This window comes from Phacochoerus africanus, chromosome 8 (genome assembly GCF_016906955.1).
Source record: "Phacochoerus africanus isolate WHEZ1 chromosome 8, ROS_Pafr_v1, whole genome shotgun sequence".
Classification (NCBI taxonomy): Eukaryota; Metazoa; Chordata; class Mammalia; order Artiodactyla; family Suidae; genus Phacochoerus; species Phacochoerus africanus.
In genome coordinates this window covers 140,989,731-141,002,056 of record NC_062551.1, presented here as the reverse complement: position 1 = coordinate 141,002,056, position 12,326 = coordinate 140,989,731, and the positions used below count along the sequence as shown (strand labels likewise).

General features: G+C 36.2%; 1 protein-coding gene across 1 annotated transcript in view; it reads right to left on the bottom strand.

The window, feature by feature from the left end:
* The window catches only part of NEGR1 (neuronal growth regulator 1), an 873,593-nt gene that overhangs the window by 184,331 nt on the left and 676,936 nt on the right, over positions 1–12,326 (bottom strand). The window contains exon 6 of the mRNA XM_047788645.1: positions 703–854. Coding sequence (XP_047644601.1) covers positions 703–854 — 152 coding nt within the window. The remainder of the gene's footprint in view (positions 1–702; positions 855–12,326) is intronic.

The following is a 12,326-nucleotide window of genomic DNA, read 5'->3' as shown; positions in this document are numbered from 1 at the left end:
TATTTTGTGGTTATAACAATTTATTGGCTGATACTCAGCTTCTAAAAAGCACCAAAACTAATTGCAAGAGGAAAACATCAGCATAGATTTCTCCCCCTTCCACTAATCTTTGTGTTTGCTCTTCTTTTATTATTTCTAGTCCTTAGGAACTAAGATACATTAGAAATACGGTATCTATTTTAGTAAAACCTTAAGTCGTATTTAAAAATACAGTTTTGAGTGAAAATGCTATCTGTATTGATAAAATATTTTGTCCATGATCATTTACTTAGTATTTCATTTTGTTTATGGCATGTGAAATTCTCACTATTTCAAGAAAACCAACCATGAGTGAATTCAATCCAAATAAATCTATGCTTAAAGATAATACAACCCATTTTTTAAAAAGACGAAACAAAAGCAAAATCCCACCAAACCAACTGTCTTCAGTCAGAAGACATTTTTAGTGGATCGTATTATTTGTTATTTTTTCCACCTTTTCTCAGCTCTAAAATATTTTTCTGAACACATTTAGCATTCTATAGGAGTTATAAAATTCTCCAACACTCAGATTATTTGGGAGTCAAGTTTCTTCTGAGTAAGGAACATGCCACATCAGGCTGAGCTCTAAAAAGAACATCCTTTGTTCTTAGGTCTTATATCTTTTGATGGATAAGAGCCAAAAGGCCCCTGGGAGCATTCTGGCAACACTGTATTACTTACGGTTGAGAGGCAGGCTCGCATTGGTTGTGCCTAGCTTGTTGGCAGCCACACAAGTATAGTTGCCGAAGTGCTCCTGCGTCACATTGGTAACAGTGAGAATGGATCTTGTGCTAAAATTTTGAATAATAATTCCTTGTTGGCCATTGAAGAGCCTAAAAGACAAAATAAACTCTAGGTAAATATGCGTTGTGAATACTGCTTTCTTTTTTAATCTTTGATGGGGTTGTCATGGCAACCCATCAACAGCTGTGACCATGCTGGTGTTAGCATATAACTTGAAAATGGAGCAATTATATTTTCCTTATAGTAATAGATATTAGGGAAGAGAGGCTATATGACAGCTGTAGACTGTTCCTATGGGATTATTTGTGCGATATAACAAACTGAGCTTAGATAACCACATGTCCTATTTATACACTGATTTGTATTTTAGAAAATTAAAATACAAATCAGTATTGGCCTTATCAGACACAACTTAGAATAGATTTACAAGGAGATCCTGCTGAGTAGCATTGAGAACTATGTCTAGATACTCATATTGCAACAGAACAAAGGTTGGGGGAAAAATGTATACATGTAAGGATAACTTGATCCCCTTGCTGTACAGTGGGAAACAAAATTACAAAAAAAAAAGAAAGAAAATTAAACAGTACAGCAATGGCATCTCAACTGTTAAAGACAAAAAAAAAAAAAAAAGTAAAGAGAATTAAATAGAACGATTCCTTTAAAAATACAAACTGATGGTTTCAAAAAAGTTGACTAGAATGTGTCTAGGCCATTTTAGATGATACAATTCGAATACTCCATAAAAGTTAAGCTTTCAACTGGGCTGGTATGGTTCTGAGTCCAGGGTCAACACCACTTTACTATTACTACGTACATACAACCCAGACAGATGACTTACTTTTAAACCTAGAAAAAGGCTACAGTATAATACTGAGGATAGTATTTAGAGTCAAATCTTATCTTTGCCACATTTTAGAAATGTGCTCAGGAAAGTTCTTTCACCTTCTGGGCCTCAACGTAGGATTCCGTTTTACCTGATTCCATTCTGACGACCCAACATTCTCCCTCCAGATGTAGCAGCAGACTCTCAGATAGGCTTTACTGTTTGCCACACTTGCCCGCTTACTTCTGCTTCACTCTTTTCCTGAATTCTCACCCAGTGGTCACCACTCCCTTTTATTTCTGACAGCCAAATTCTTCCTTCCTCACTAGGTCTGACCTATAGCCTATCTCTGTTATGCTACCGCTCCTTAAATGACTTTCTCTCCCCCCTTTTCACCCTCCCACCCCATTTATTATGCTCTCCATGTTCCTTTCCAAATTGTTATAGAATTTATAAAACCCAAACCACATTATTGCATTGATCTCTCTAGCAGTTTCCATACACGTTAAGTCTACCCAAATGTACTGAATTGTTTTCAGTTTCTCCTAAGTCAGGGCCATATGAACATACACGCTATTCAGGTTATACATGGCACTTAATAGTGGTATCCTAGGTACAAAATAACCTAGTTCATTGGTCAATAGAGTTCAGGTGACATCCCTACAACACAGGGATTGTTAAGCCCCCTTCCGTGGCTCCTTCAAGAAATTCTCTTTCTAAATATGAATTTTGCTATAATGAGATGACAACCAAATAATAACTTATCCCTAACTAACCCCAAAGTCTATTGTGAAAAAGATTTGCTGATTACAATATGAGCTATGGAAGCTTACAGCTCAAATGGCATCCTAGTTTTTCCTCTTTAATGTGATCAAGTCTGGTACTAAGTATTTCTTTAATCACGAAGATGCTAATAAATGGCATTCCCCTGAGAGTTTAGGTTGAACTCCTTTGCATTATGTTATGTGACTTGCATCTGAATGCAATGACTTGCATTTATCTGAATTTAGATAAAATATACTGTAGTTAAATGCAGATTAAAATAAGCAACCATGCCTGATTACTCTAGGAATTACTTATATTTCATGTAATAGCTACATTTGGCTTATCTAAAACCCGAAGTTTAATCAGATTAATAAAACTTTGAGTTGAATAAATATTGAAAAATTCTAACCTGAGCAATAAACCTAATAACCTCCAACTCTGACACAAGAAAACAGGGCATAAAAAAATCAAGGATATGGCAGTTTTTACTCCTCTGTCACATACTGCAAATCTATCAATATTTATGCTAAAATCCCATATGATTATTGCATAATTTTTTCTGCATCACATCAATAAATTTATTTTTAACAAATTACTGTAAGTTACAAAGGAAAATTCACAGTTTCATTGTCCTGCAAGTGGCAGCATTATGGCTTAAATCAATTTGCTCATGTCTATGGTATGGCTTCATTCTCCAGAGAACTCAGTAACCCCCTACACAACTAAATCCCTTTTGTGCCCCATCTATCAAAACCAAGATTCATTTTGCTGCTAAAGAAGTAGGAAGAGATTAGTCAGCATCTTCATTTGGCTAGACTCTGGGAAGAAAACCCCAAGGGCATATATTTAGTTACTTCATGGCACTGTTTGCTTATGTTCCATATGGCTGTTGTTCTGAGTTGGGTTCCAATACTCTACCCTTTAATATATCTGAAGGCAGAGTCCCAGATGTTGCTAACTGACACAGTGTATCCACACTCGTATGTGCAGGTCCACTTTTGGCCCCTGGCCAGCTGTGCTATGTGCATTCTTACCAGAATGGCACATTAGTGGCACTTTTGCAGCAGCGGATCCTGCTGCTCCCATTAGCTTGGCAGGTGATTATAGCCAATGAAAAAGAAAAGCATCTTCCCTGAGGGGATTTTCTTCCCTCTAGAGAAAGCTACCTCTTTTAAGACAACTGGAAAAGCCCAAAGCTTACTTTCTTCTATTTGGGAGTTTTAGAAGTGTTGACTCTTCAAGCACCATTTAAGAACCTATCTTGGCCTGGCAGATGACTGGGACAGCCTTTCCAAAACTGACCTTGAGAGAGTGACTTCCGAGATACTGGATATCTCTGGAAGGTTGACTTCTGTGATTTTCCTACAGGGATCCTGGAAGGAGTGGTGCATGGAGGCTTTCTCAGTTATTTAAATCAATTCTGAAAATAGTCATTAATTAATAATGATGAGTTCTATACCAGGTAATTAGGGGTTAGGCTGGACAACAAATATAACCTTCGAAGATCTTTCAAGAAGAATCAGATGTAAACAGCTGTTTACAACAGAGAGTAGTTTGTTCACAGCGGGTAACCCTTTTAAGATGATATATCTATGTTTAGTTACTAGATTCAAAGAATTTGAACCACACTGAGAAGTCCGGTCATGTACAACCCTAATGTCATCTCACTCCTTGACCAAAAACAGATAATAAAAGAGCTCTTTAACTTATAATACCTTTTTATGAAACAGATTTCTTCTAATATCTTTAATTATAATTATATTTTCTGGAAAAAGAATTATTTTTCTTTAAATCTAACATGTTCAATAAGCTGAATTGTTATTCTGTTTAAAGAAAATCCTTGATAGGCTTCAAGAATGCACACATGAGCTTATTCTCAGGATGACCCTGGCCCCACTGGAGCTTTCATCTTCATCTCAGACTTGTTGGGAACCAGACTTCCCTGCATCAGTCATGTGAAATCTGAAAGTGAACAACTCAAGCAATAGTTCACAATACACCTTGCAATAAAACCGGAAAACAAAATCCAGAATATTGCCTTTTCAAGAGTTCTTTCTCTCTTTTCAAAAATTCTTAACTCTTTCAAGTTCTAAGTGAATCATTCTTGTACTGACTTAGATGATAGAATGAGAGAGATTTTCTCATAGTCTCTCCCCGCAAAACAAGAGAAACAAACTCTGTTGAGCTAGGAATTAAATATGGCATTACTTTTCTCAGCAAGAGATGGACAGCATATGGGGCTTGCTTAGAAATGCCTGGTCATTTTTATTTTTTGCATTTTTACCATTCAGTGCACCCCAGGTATATGACTCTTCTATTACCGTGGACACCACTGTCCTCTAATAGGAGGACACCAAGAGGGGTTGGTTCACCTATAGGAATTTGTTCCATAATGCGGATGGTGTCCTCCCCAAACTCATATGTCGAAATCCTAAGTCCCAAAGATGATGTATTAATAGGTGGGTCTTTGGGAGGTGCTTAAAAAATCATGAAGGTAGAACCTTCATGGTTGAGATAAGTACCTCATAAAAGAGGCTCCAAAGAGATGTTCCATGTGAGGATACAGTAAGTCTGCGACCCAGAAGAGGACTCTCACCGAAGGATGCTGGCACCCTGACTGTGGACTTCCAGTCTCCAGAACTCTGACATACATTTCTTTTGTTTATAAGCTATCCAGGCTCTGATATTTTGTTATAGAAGCTCAGGTGGACTAAGACACATAACAAGGGCCACTACCCTCCCTCTTTCTCCTTCTGTCTTTTGTTAATGCCTCATACATCTGTGAACTGCAGGCTATTTGCTTTGCGAGCAGATGCTGCCAACTAGGAAGTGGCACAACCTAACCAATCAACTAGTTCTGAAGTTTTTTATATTTTCAACTGTAAATCAACTACATTTCAATAAAATTCAATTTTAAAAAAGAAGCAGAACGTGGAAAACATGCTAATAACTACAGAACTTCTATTTCTCACTCATGAAATATTTACAAACTTTCCAATAATAACCTCTCTTAAGCAGGAGCTATCTAGGATGGCCAGAAGAGCCCAGAGCAATATCACAACAGCAAAACTGACCACATAGCCATTGGCACTGATTATTAAGTGTGCAAAAATAAATAAAGCAGTTATACCTGACCTCATTCATTTACATATAAATCCAGCCTCACTACACTTTGGGGGCTATTGTTTATTATCTGCTTTCTAGGTCAGAAGTAATGATAAATATTTCTAGAGAAACAAATTTTCATGTGCAAATAGTCACAGAAAGACTTTGTTGCTAGTATAGGAAACATATATGAGAGTGTCAAACGACAACACTTAAAATATTAAAATAACTTGAAATAGGAGTGGGAGAGTTATGTTCAAATGATAATAGATGTTTTATCAGACTAGAATTACAAAAGACTATGATAATAATATATCACAGTATGTAACTAGCTAAGATGAATACTGTCTGATTAACTGATCTTTGGGTGGTAGCATAGGAAAGATGTGAGATGGGAGGGGAAGGTAGGTAGCTCTGGAATCATAAGGGTTAAATTTCCACAGAAAAGGAATTTTACTTCCAACAATGGGTTGCATGCTTGTGGAGTCCCAAGGCATAGTATGATCTAAAGATATAACTCAAAAAAAGAACATTAGAAAAGGTCATGGGTGATGGGAGAGCTCTGATATGGTCTTAACAGAAATGAAGTTTTATTGGTCATTGAATGATGATTGAATGCCTCCTATGCTCCTACTGATTTAGGAACTGAAGGAAAAAAGACAACTATGACACAATTGCTATCTAAAGGACCTTAACTACACCTTAAAATCTGAAGATGACACTGAGATGGCATATAGGCCCTTGCACAGCACATCTTATAGATGGCTCTCTCAGTGATAAATTTCCAGCTCTTACATATATATATATATATATATATGTATATATATATATATATATATATATATATACATATGTCTCTGACTCCATGACTGCCTTTCTAGTCTTTTCAATGTGAGCAAGAATCCTTTATGTATGGTATGTGGAAAATGTTAGCTGTTCTCAACACATTTATGACTGATCTAATCTAACATTAAAAAATTTCAACACCGTACCAAAAAAGTTTAGTGTTAAGAGTGTGAGAAACTAACATTCAGAAAACATTTATGCATTTTCAAATGTATATCAACTGATCTTCACAGCCATCCTAGGAGGTGAACACTACTAGTCCATTCTACAGATGAGAAGAAAATTTTATTTTCCACCAAGTCGTAGAAGCAAAATTCAAATCCAGGTTTTCTGACTATTAGTACCCTCTTAAAGTAGAGCTTGATATATTCAAATCACCAAGTAGAAACCAAGATACTATATTTGAGTTTGGAGAGACAAGTCAGAAATCATGAGTGGTTCAAGGAAATCAAGTTAAACCCGGGAATAAAACCATTGGAGCTAAATAGCCAAGTGTTCTGTGGCATTCATTCAGAGCATTTACCATGAGGTGAATCTAAGGGAGAAAGTCAAACAAAAATGTAGGGTCCAATTAAGCTGGCTGTGTGGAGGGTTTCTCTGGACTAGAGTTCTCTTATCTATTATGAGCTTAGTTATGTCCATCAGTGCAGCCTCTTACAATAGCAGCTGTCTTTAGCCTCCAATGGAGTCAGCCTTTCAGGCTACTCAGAGTCCCAAGACGAGAGGCACAAAATAGGCTTTCATCTCCCTCCTCAAACTATTTCCCTTGACACACACAGGTTCAGCATGGTTTGTTTTCCTTCCCCTATATTCACTAAAGATTTGGATGGTAGTACATCTCTCCTCATGGTGTATATGTATGACATATCAAGAGTGACAGAAAAAACAGAACCTGGAAGAGTGGCAAGAATTCAGTATTTTAAATTAAGTCCGGAATTGTCTCTAAAGTCCAAATTCCAGTGATGCTATGGAGTTAGTGTGTTCTCTCTGACTTGGTGAAATCATCATCCTAACAGCAACTACGTCTCTTTGTAACACAATTTCAATTTTAAGTTTTCATGTATTTGTGTGATTTTAGATTGCGTTCCATGTCCCACATTCCTCATTAGAGTGTAACTCCACTTGGGCAAGGATCCTGGCTGGTTTTGTTACTCACTGTATTCTAGGCATGTAGCAGAGTGCTAGACAATTAATAGTTACACAGTAAGTAATTATGGCATGCTTGACTGAATGGATTATGTTTTTACATTTTTGGGATGCTTAGTATTAAAGTCTGTGAAATGGGAAAAATGAAGCCAATCTCAAAGTGTTGATGTAAGAATTTTTAAAATATGTAACATGTAATATCTATGCATATATATACACATTAAATTGCAATAGGCACTAGATATATGATAGGTGTTATTATTGTTCAATGATAGGGTTTGTTTCTTAGAACAGATACATTTCCTCTCAGATGGCAGCACAATATTAAATATTGAGTGTACAGGAAATTATTTTTAAAGAAAAGTTCTGGGAGAGTGACTGAAAAGATCGTGGCATCATGATTGCAAAAAATGTGCCAAACTCAGTATCAATTACACGCACATTATCAACCTCATCTAGGCTTTTCACAGATGTGCAGGGTAGATAAAAAAAAAAGTAAAAAGAGGGAGGAGTAAGAACTGCTAGCAACCAGAGAGAAATGAAAATTTATGTGAACATGCTGCTATAGCAACCTATTGGTTTACTGTATTGCTTAGTACTTAAGGCCTGAAAACAATATATCATTTATTCCCAGGAACAGACTGAAGAATAGCATGCATCACTGTTTTAGCCCCAAGAGTTATCTATCTTTAGTTGCATAGTTGAATAAATTAATGTTATTATAATACATTAGGACATTTTTAATGATTTTAGACTTTATTAGGCTATTTAAAATGTATATCTTGTTTACTTTATTAATTTTAATGAAATTAGTAATTTTAGATTAGAGACCTTTGGGCTGCCTTATGTGTGACAGTTTGATTTGCACAGGCAGGATATTGCCTTTTAACCCTACAACAAATAAACAATGGCTACAGTGCAGGTGTCAGTCCTCCCCTGACTGTAGTGTGTCTTGTATCCCTGACAACCTGGCCTATGACTAGATTTCTCCCCTCTGCTTGAACTGCTTTTCTAATATCCATGCACCCATGATTTTAATGTCAGATTTCATCCCACAATATACCAACACAACCACTTTGCAGAGACCACATTCACAAAGAAGAAATCCTGGGAAATCAGAACTGAGCAAGAGAAACCAGCTGGGTTTCTTCTATTGGGTTTACACGTGTCTTGCAATCCAAGGTTACAAGATGCATTTCTACTAATATTTTCTAAACAATCTGAAAGTACATCAAAGTAAGAATGGCTTTCCTTTATCTTTATTAGAAGGCCAAAACTCATTCTTGAGACAGAGTGTGTTCTAATGTTTGATGTTGGGAAACAATGGTTATAATGGCAGAATTCTCCCTTCTTGGTAGATTATAGATTAGGAGGAGAGATAGACCAGTGGAAATTTGTGTATAGTTTAAAAAGTGCTTTGATAGACACGAGCATATGAGAGTACATGTAGAGACCCTTCTTTTCCAATAAAAAAGGCTCAAGGTATTTTTCTGAGGGAAGGTGACATCTGAATTGAAGCTAAAGGACTAGTGGAAGGCAACTCTAGCCTGTCGAAGGTAGCCAGCGTAGGAGGATGTGTGGAAGGGGCTTAAAAGCAAAGTGGAGCAATATACAAAGAGGCTTGAAAGATAGACATCATGTCACAGTTTGGGAATTAAATATTTCAAGATGTCTACAGCCCCTATTGTGTTGGCAAAATGATAAGATTCATAGCCAGAGAGGTCAACAGGGACTAGAACATGAAGGCCTCCAAAAAAGTGCTGGGCAGTTAGGACTTTATTCCTGAGACAATCAGGAACCACTGAAGGATTCAAGTACAAAGTGATAAGATCAAATATTTATTTCGGAGATATCACTATAACTTTTAAGAGCACAACCCCAATCCTTGATTTCAGTATGTCCCAAACCAAACCCAGCATGATCTCATCCAAATCTCTTTTCCTGTGTTCCCAGCCTCAGCTACTGACTTCAGCATTCAGCCTTCTCATTGAGATAGAAAACTTGGAATTGCCTTCAAACTGTCCTTTCCCTGTATTGAATCAGACTCTGAAATATATAAATGCTATCTTTTCTCTCTCTGGCTTTTTAATTGCACAAGCAATACCACAGTGTAAGCCATGTTTGATATTTTCCCCTTCCAGTCCTCCTAACTGCTCCCAGAAACATTTTGTGAAGATGGGGAACTGATCATTTCACTACTCTTTAAAAGCACTCCAGGGACTTTGTGATGCTTCTGGAATCAAGTCCAAATGTCTTATCAAGACATTTAAGATCCCTCAAGTCTTTCTCTAAGGGGCCTTTCTAAACTTGCCTCCTATTATGCCAGATTTCACATCTTATACACCAAAGCATAAAAAATTCTTCACACAATGCTCATTTGAATTGGCCATGTTCTTTTCTTGCTTATGATTATTCTTAACCCCTTGCAATATTTGGAAATAGTGTTCATCATTCAGCACCAAAGCTACCTTTTCTCTCAAGCATATGTTAATGATCTGATTTGAGTTGAATGGATCCTTGCTGTGCACTTTCAAGGACTTGACTCAAGGTTCCCTTAGGATCTTCTTACTTAGTACTTATTTCATTTTGGTATATTTTATGACAAGTCATAAACTCTAAGTCAGGTATGCAAACTAGAATTGCTCCACTTTCAACTTTGGCCCAAAGTTTTCAAAATAATAATATGTACTTTTGTCTTATGTGGACATGTAGTTGAAATACTCTCATTTGTTTCACATATTTACCCTTTATTAATCTGGCCTCGGATGACAAAATCATCACAGGAGTGGTGGAGTTGTACTGGTAAGACTTTGGTTATAAAAAGGAGTGAAATAACATCAGAATGAAATAAATGAAATCATAAACTACTGAGCAAATAAATAATGAGATAACATTAGAAATCCAAGTTCCTTGAATGTAGGAGCTTATTTCCTTTTCAAATTTTGCAAATTATCTCACAGATAAGTGAGAAGAAGTAAAATCTCAGATCAGCAGGGGAGATTATTTTCGACATGGGGTGGTAATGAAGTTATTTCCAGTACCCTTTTAAATCAAAATATGTAAACCTCTTACTCTTGTATGAATGGCCCTGCAAATGAGAGGATGAGAGAGTGGTGGGTGGGTGGATGTGGGTGCGGTGTGTGAGAATAAGTGAGAATTTGAGAATAAGTACCTCACCTGTGAAACCATCAATACCAAAGCCATAAATATATCCATCACTTTCCAAGTTTTCCCTGAAAAAGATTTTACTTCCCATTCTGTACTTTCCTTCAACACGTCATTTCAGTTTTATGAGATAGTTTTTCTCAGGCATAATCTAATTAGAAATATGCAAGGACTGGGTGAGTTAGCATACAGCGAGTTATACAATATGTATTGTAGGACTGCAAAGTCAGCATACAGGGTAGAAGTTGCATGTTATTAACACTGTCCTTGAAAATTCCATAAACTTGTTTACTTTAATACACTTTACAAGAGTCTCCAGAATGGAGAGGAAGTATCTCAAGGTGGTACAAAGTGATCTCTTGCAGTATGAGAAAAAATAATAGAATATCCATTTATGTAGCATCTGTATTTCATCTTTTAAATTTTATCTGGTGTAGGTCATTTATATGCATGTAATATACTAGTTCAGAAGTGCCTATACATAATTTGCAAATGAGTATGCACATATTGGTAGTTTTTGCTAAGTTTTAAATTTTACTTATACGGATATATCTTTCAAAAATACTGTGGACCCCTGTTTTATATCATTCTACATGGTTGAGCACTGGATGAAACAGTTGGTTTTTGTTTTAGAACCATGCTAGACACATAGGTAACCTGAGAATCTTGCTTTGCATGGAGCAATACACTATCAGATGTAAATGGGAATGAAGACCAAAGAATGTGTCTCCCATTGTATGAATTTCTGAAACTTAAATATTGAATAGAGCAGTAAGTCCATGCCATTTAACTTGTTACTATTATATATTTCTCCCTCTTTCTCTTTTTCTCTCTCATGTAGTACCTAAAGCTTGAGGAATTGACTCAATTGTAAGCGAAATATAAAAACGTGCACATTTTGCTAAACTACATATATAAAAATGCTTTGAAAAGCAGAGTGTTTTATACAAATGTGATATATTCATAGCTTTGACACATATAAGTTACATGAAAAACAGCAAAGAAAAAAGAATCCTTGAAGATACAGAGAAATATTTTAACTCATTTTTCTGGTTCCCTTGAAAATAAAAGGGAAGAAGACCCTCCCTCTCACATTCTTTCCTCAAAGTGAATAACTCAGATGAAATTTATGGCCTGTCTAGATGATCCAATAGTAAATAATCTAGACTAGGAAAAAGGAGAGGAAAGGTCACTTCACTTCATTATGATTTCTCAAGTTCATCTCACCTCTGTAAAGCCAACAATAAAATATCATCATTCTCTAAAGTGAAAACCTAACCTGATTGAAAAAGGTCATCATACTTCTGTGTAATGTGAATATGGCCTCCTCTCCATGCCTGGCATTTTCCTGTCCTTTCAGTGGTACCTGTATACATTTTGTAATGTATATGTGCATACTTTATGCACAGAGATAGTAAATCTTTTACAATAGGCAATAAAGTAATGCTTATCACATCTCCTCTGAAGCAGTGGTGCAGATGGGACAATTAACGTGATCCTAAAGAGAGGTGTGCTGACATGGTATTTGTTTAAAAAAAATAACTTAAAAACTCCTAGACTCAATTTGAAATTCTTTGCTTAAAAAGTCAAACTATAACAGGTTCTCATCATCGAATGCAAAATATTCAATTTTTTAGGTACGCATTTGTTTTTGAACTGATGTACTGATAATTGTTAATGTTTTACTACATATTTATTTTCCATTCAT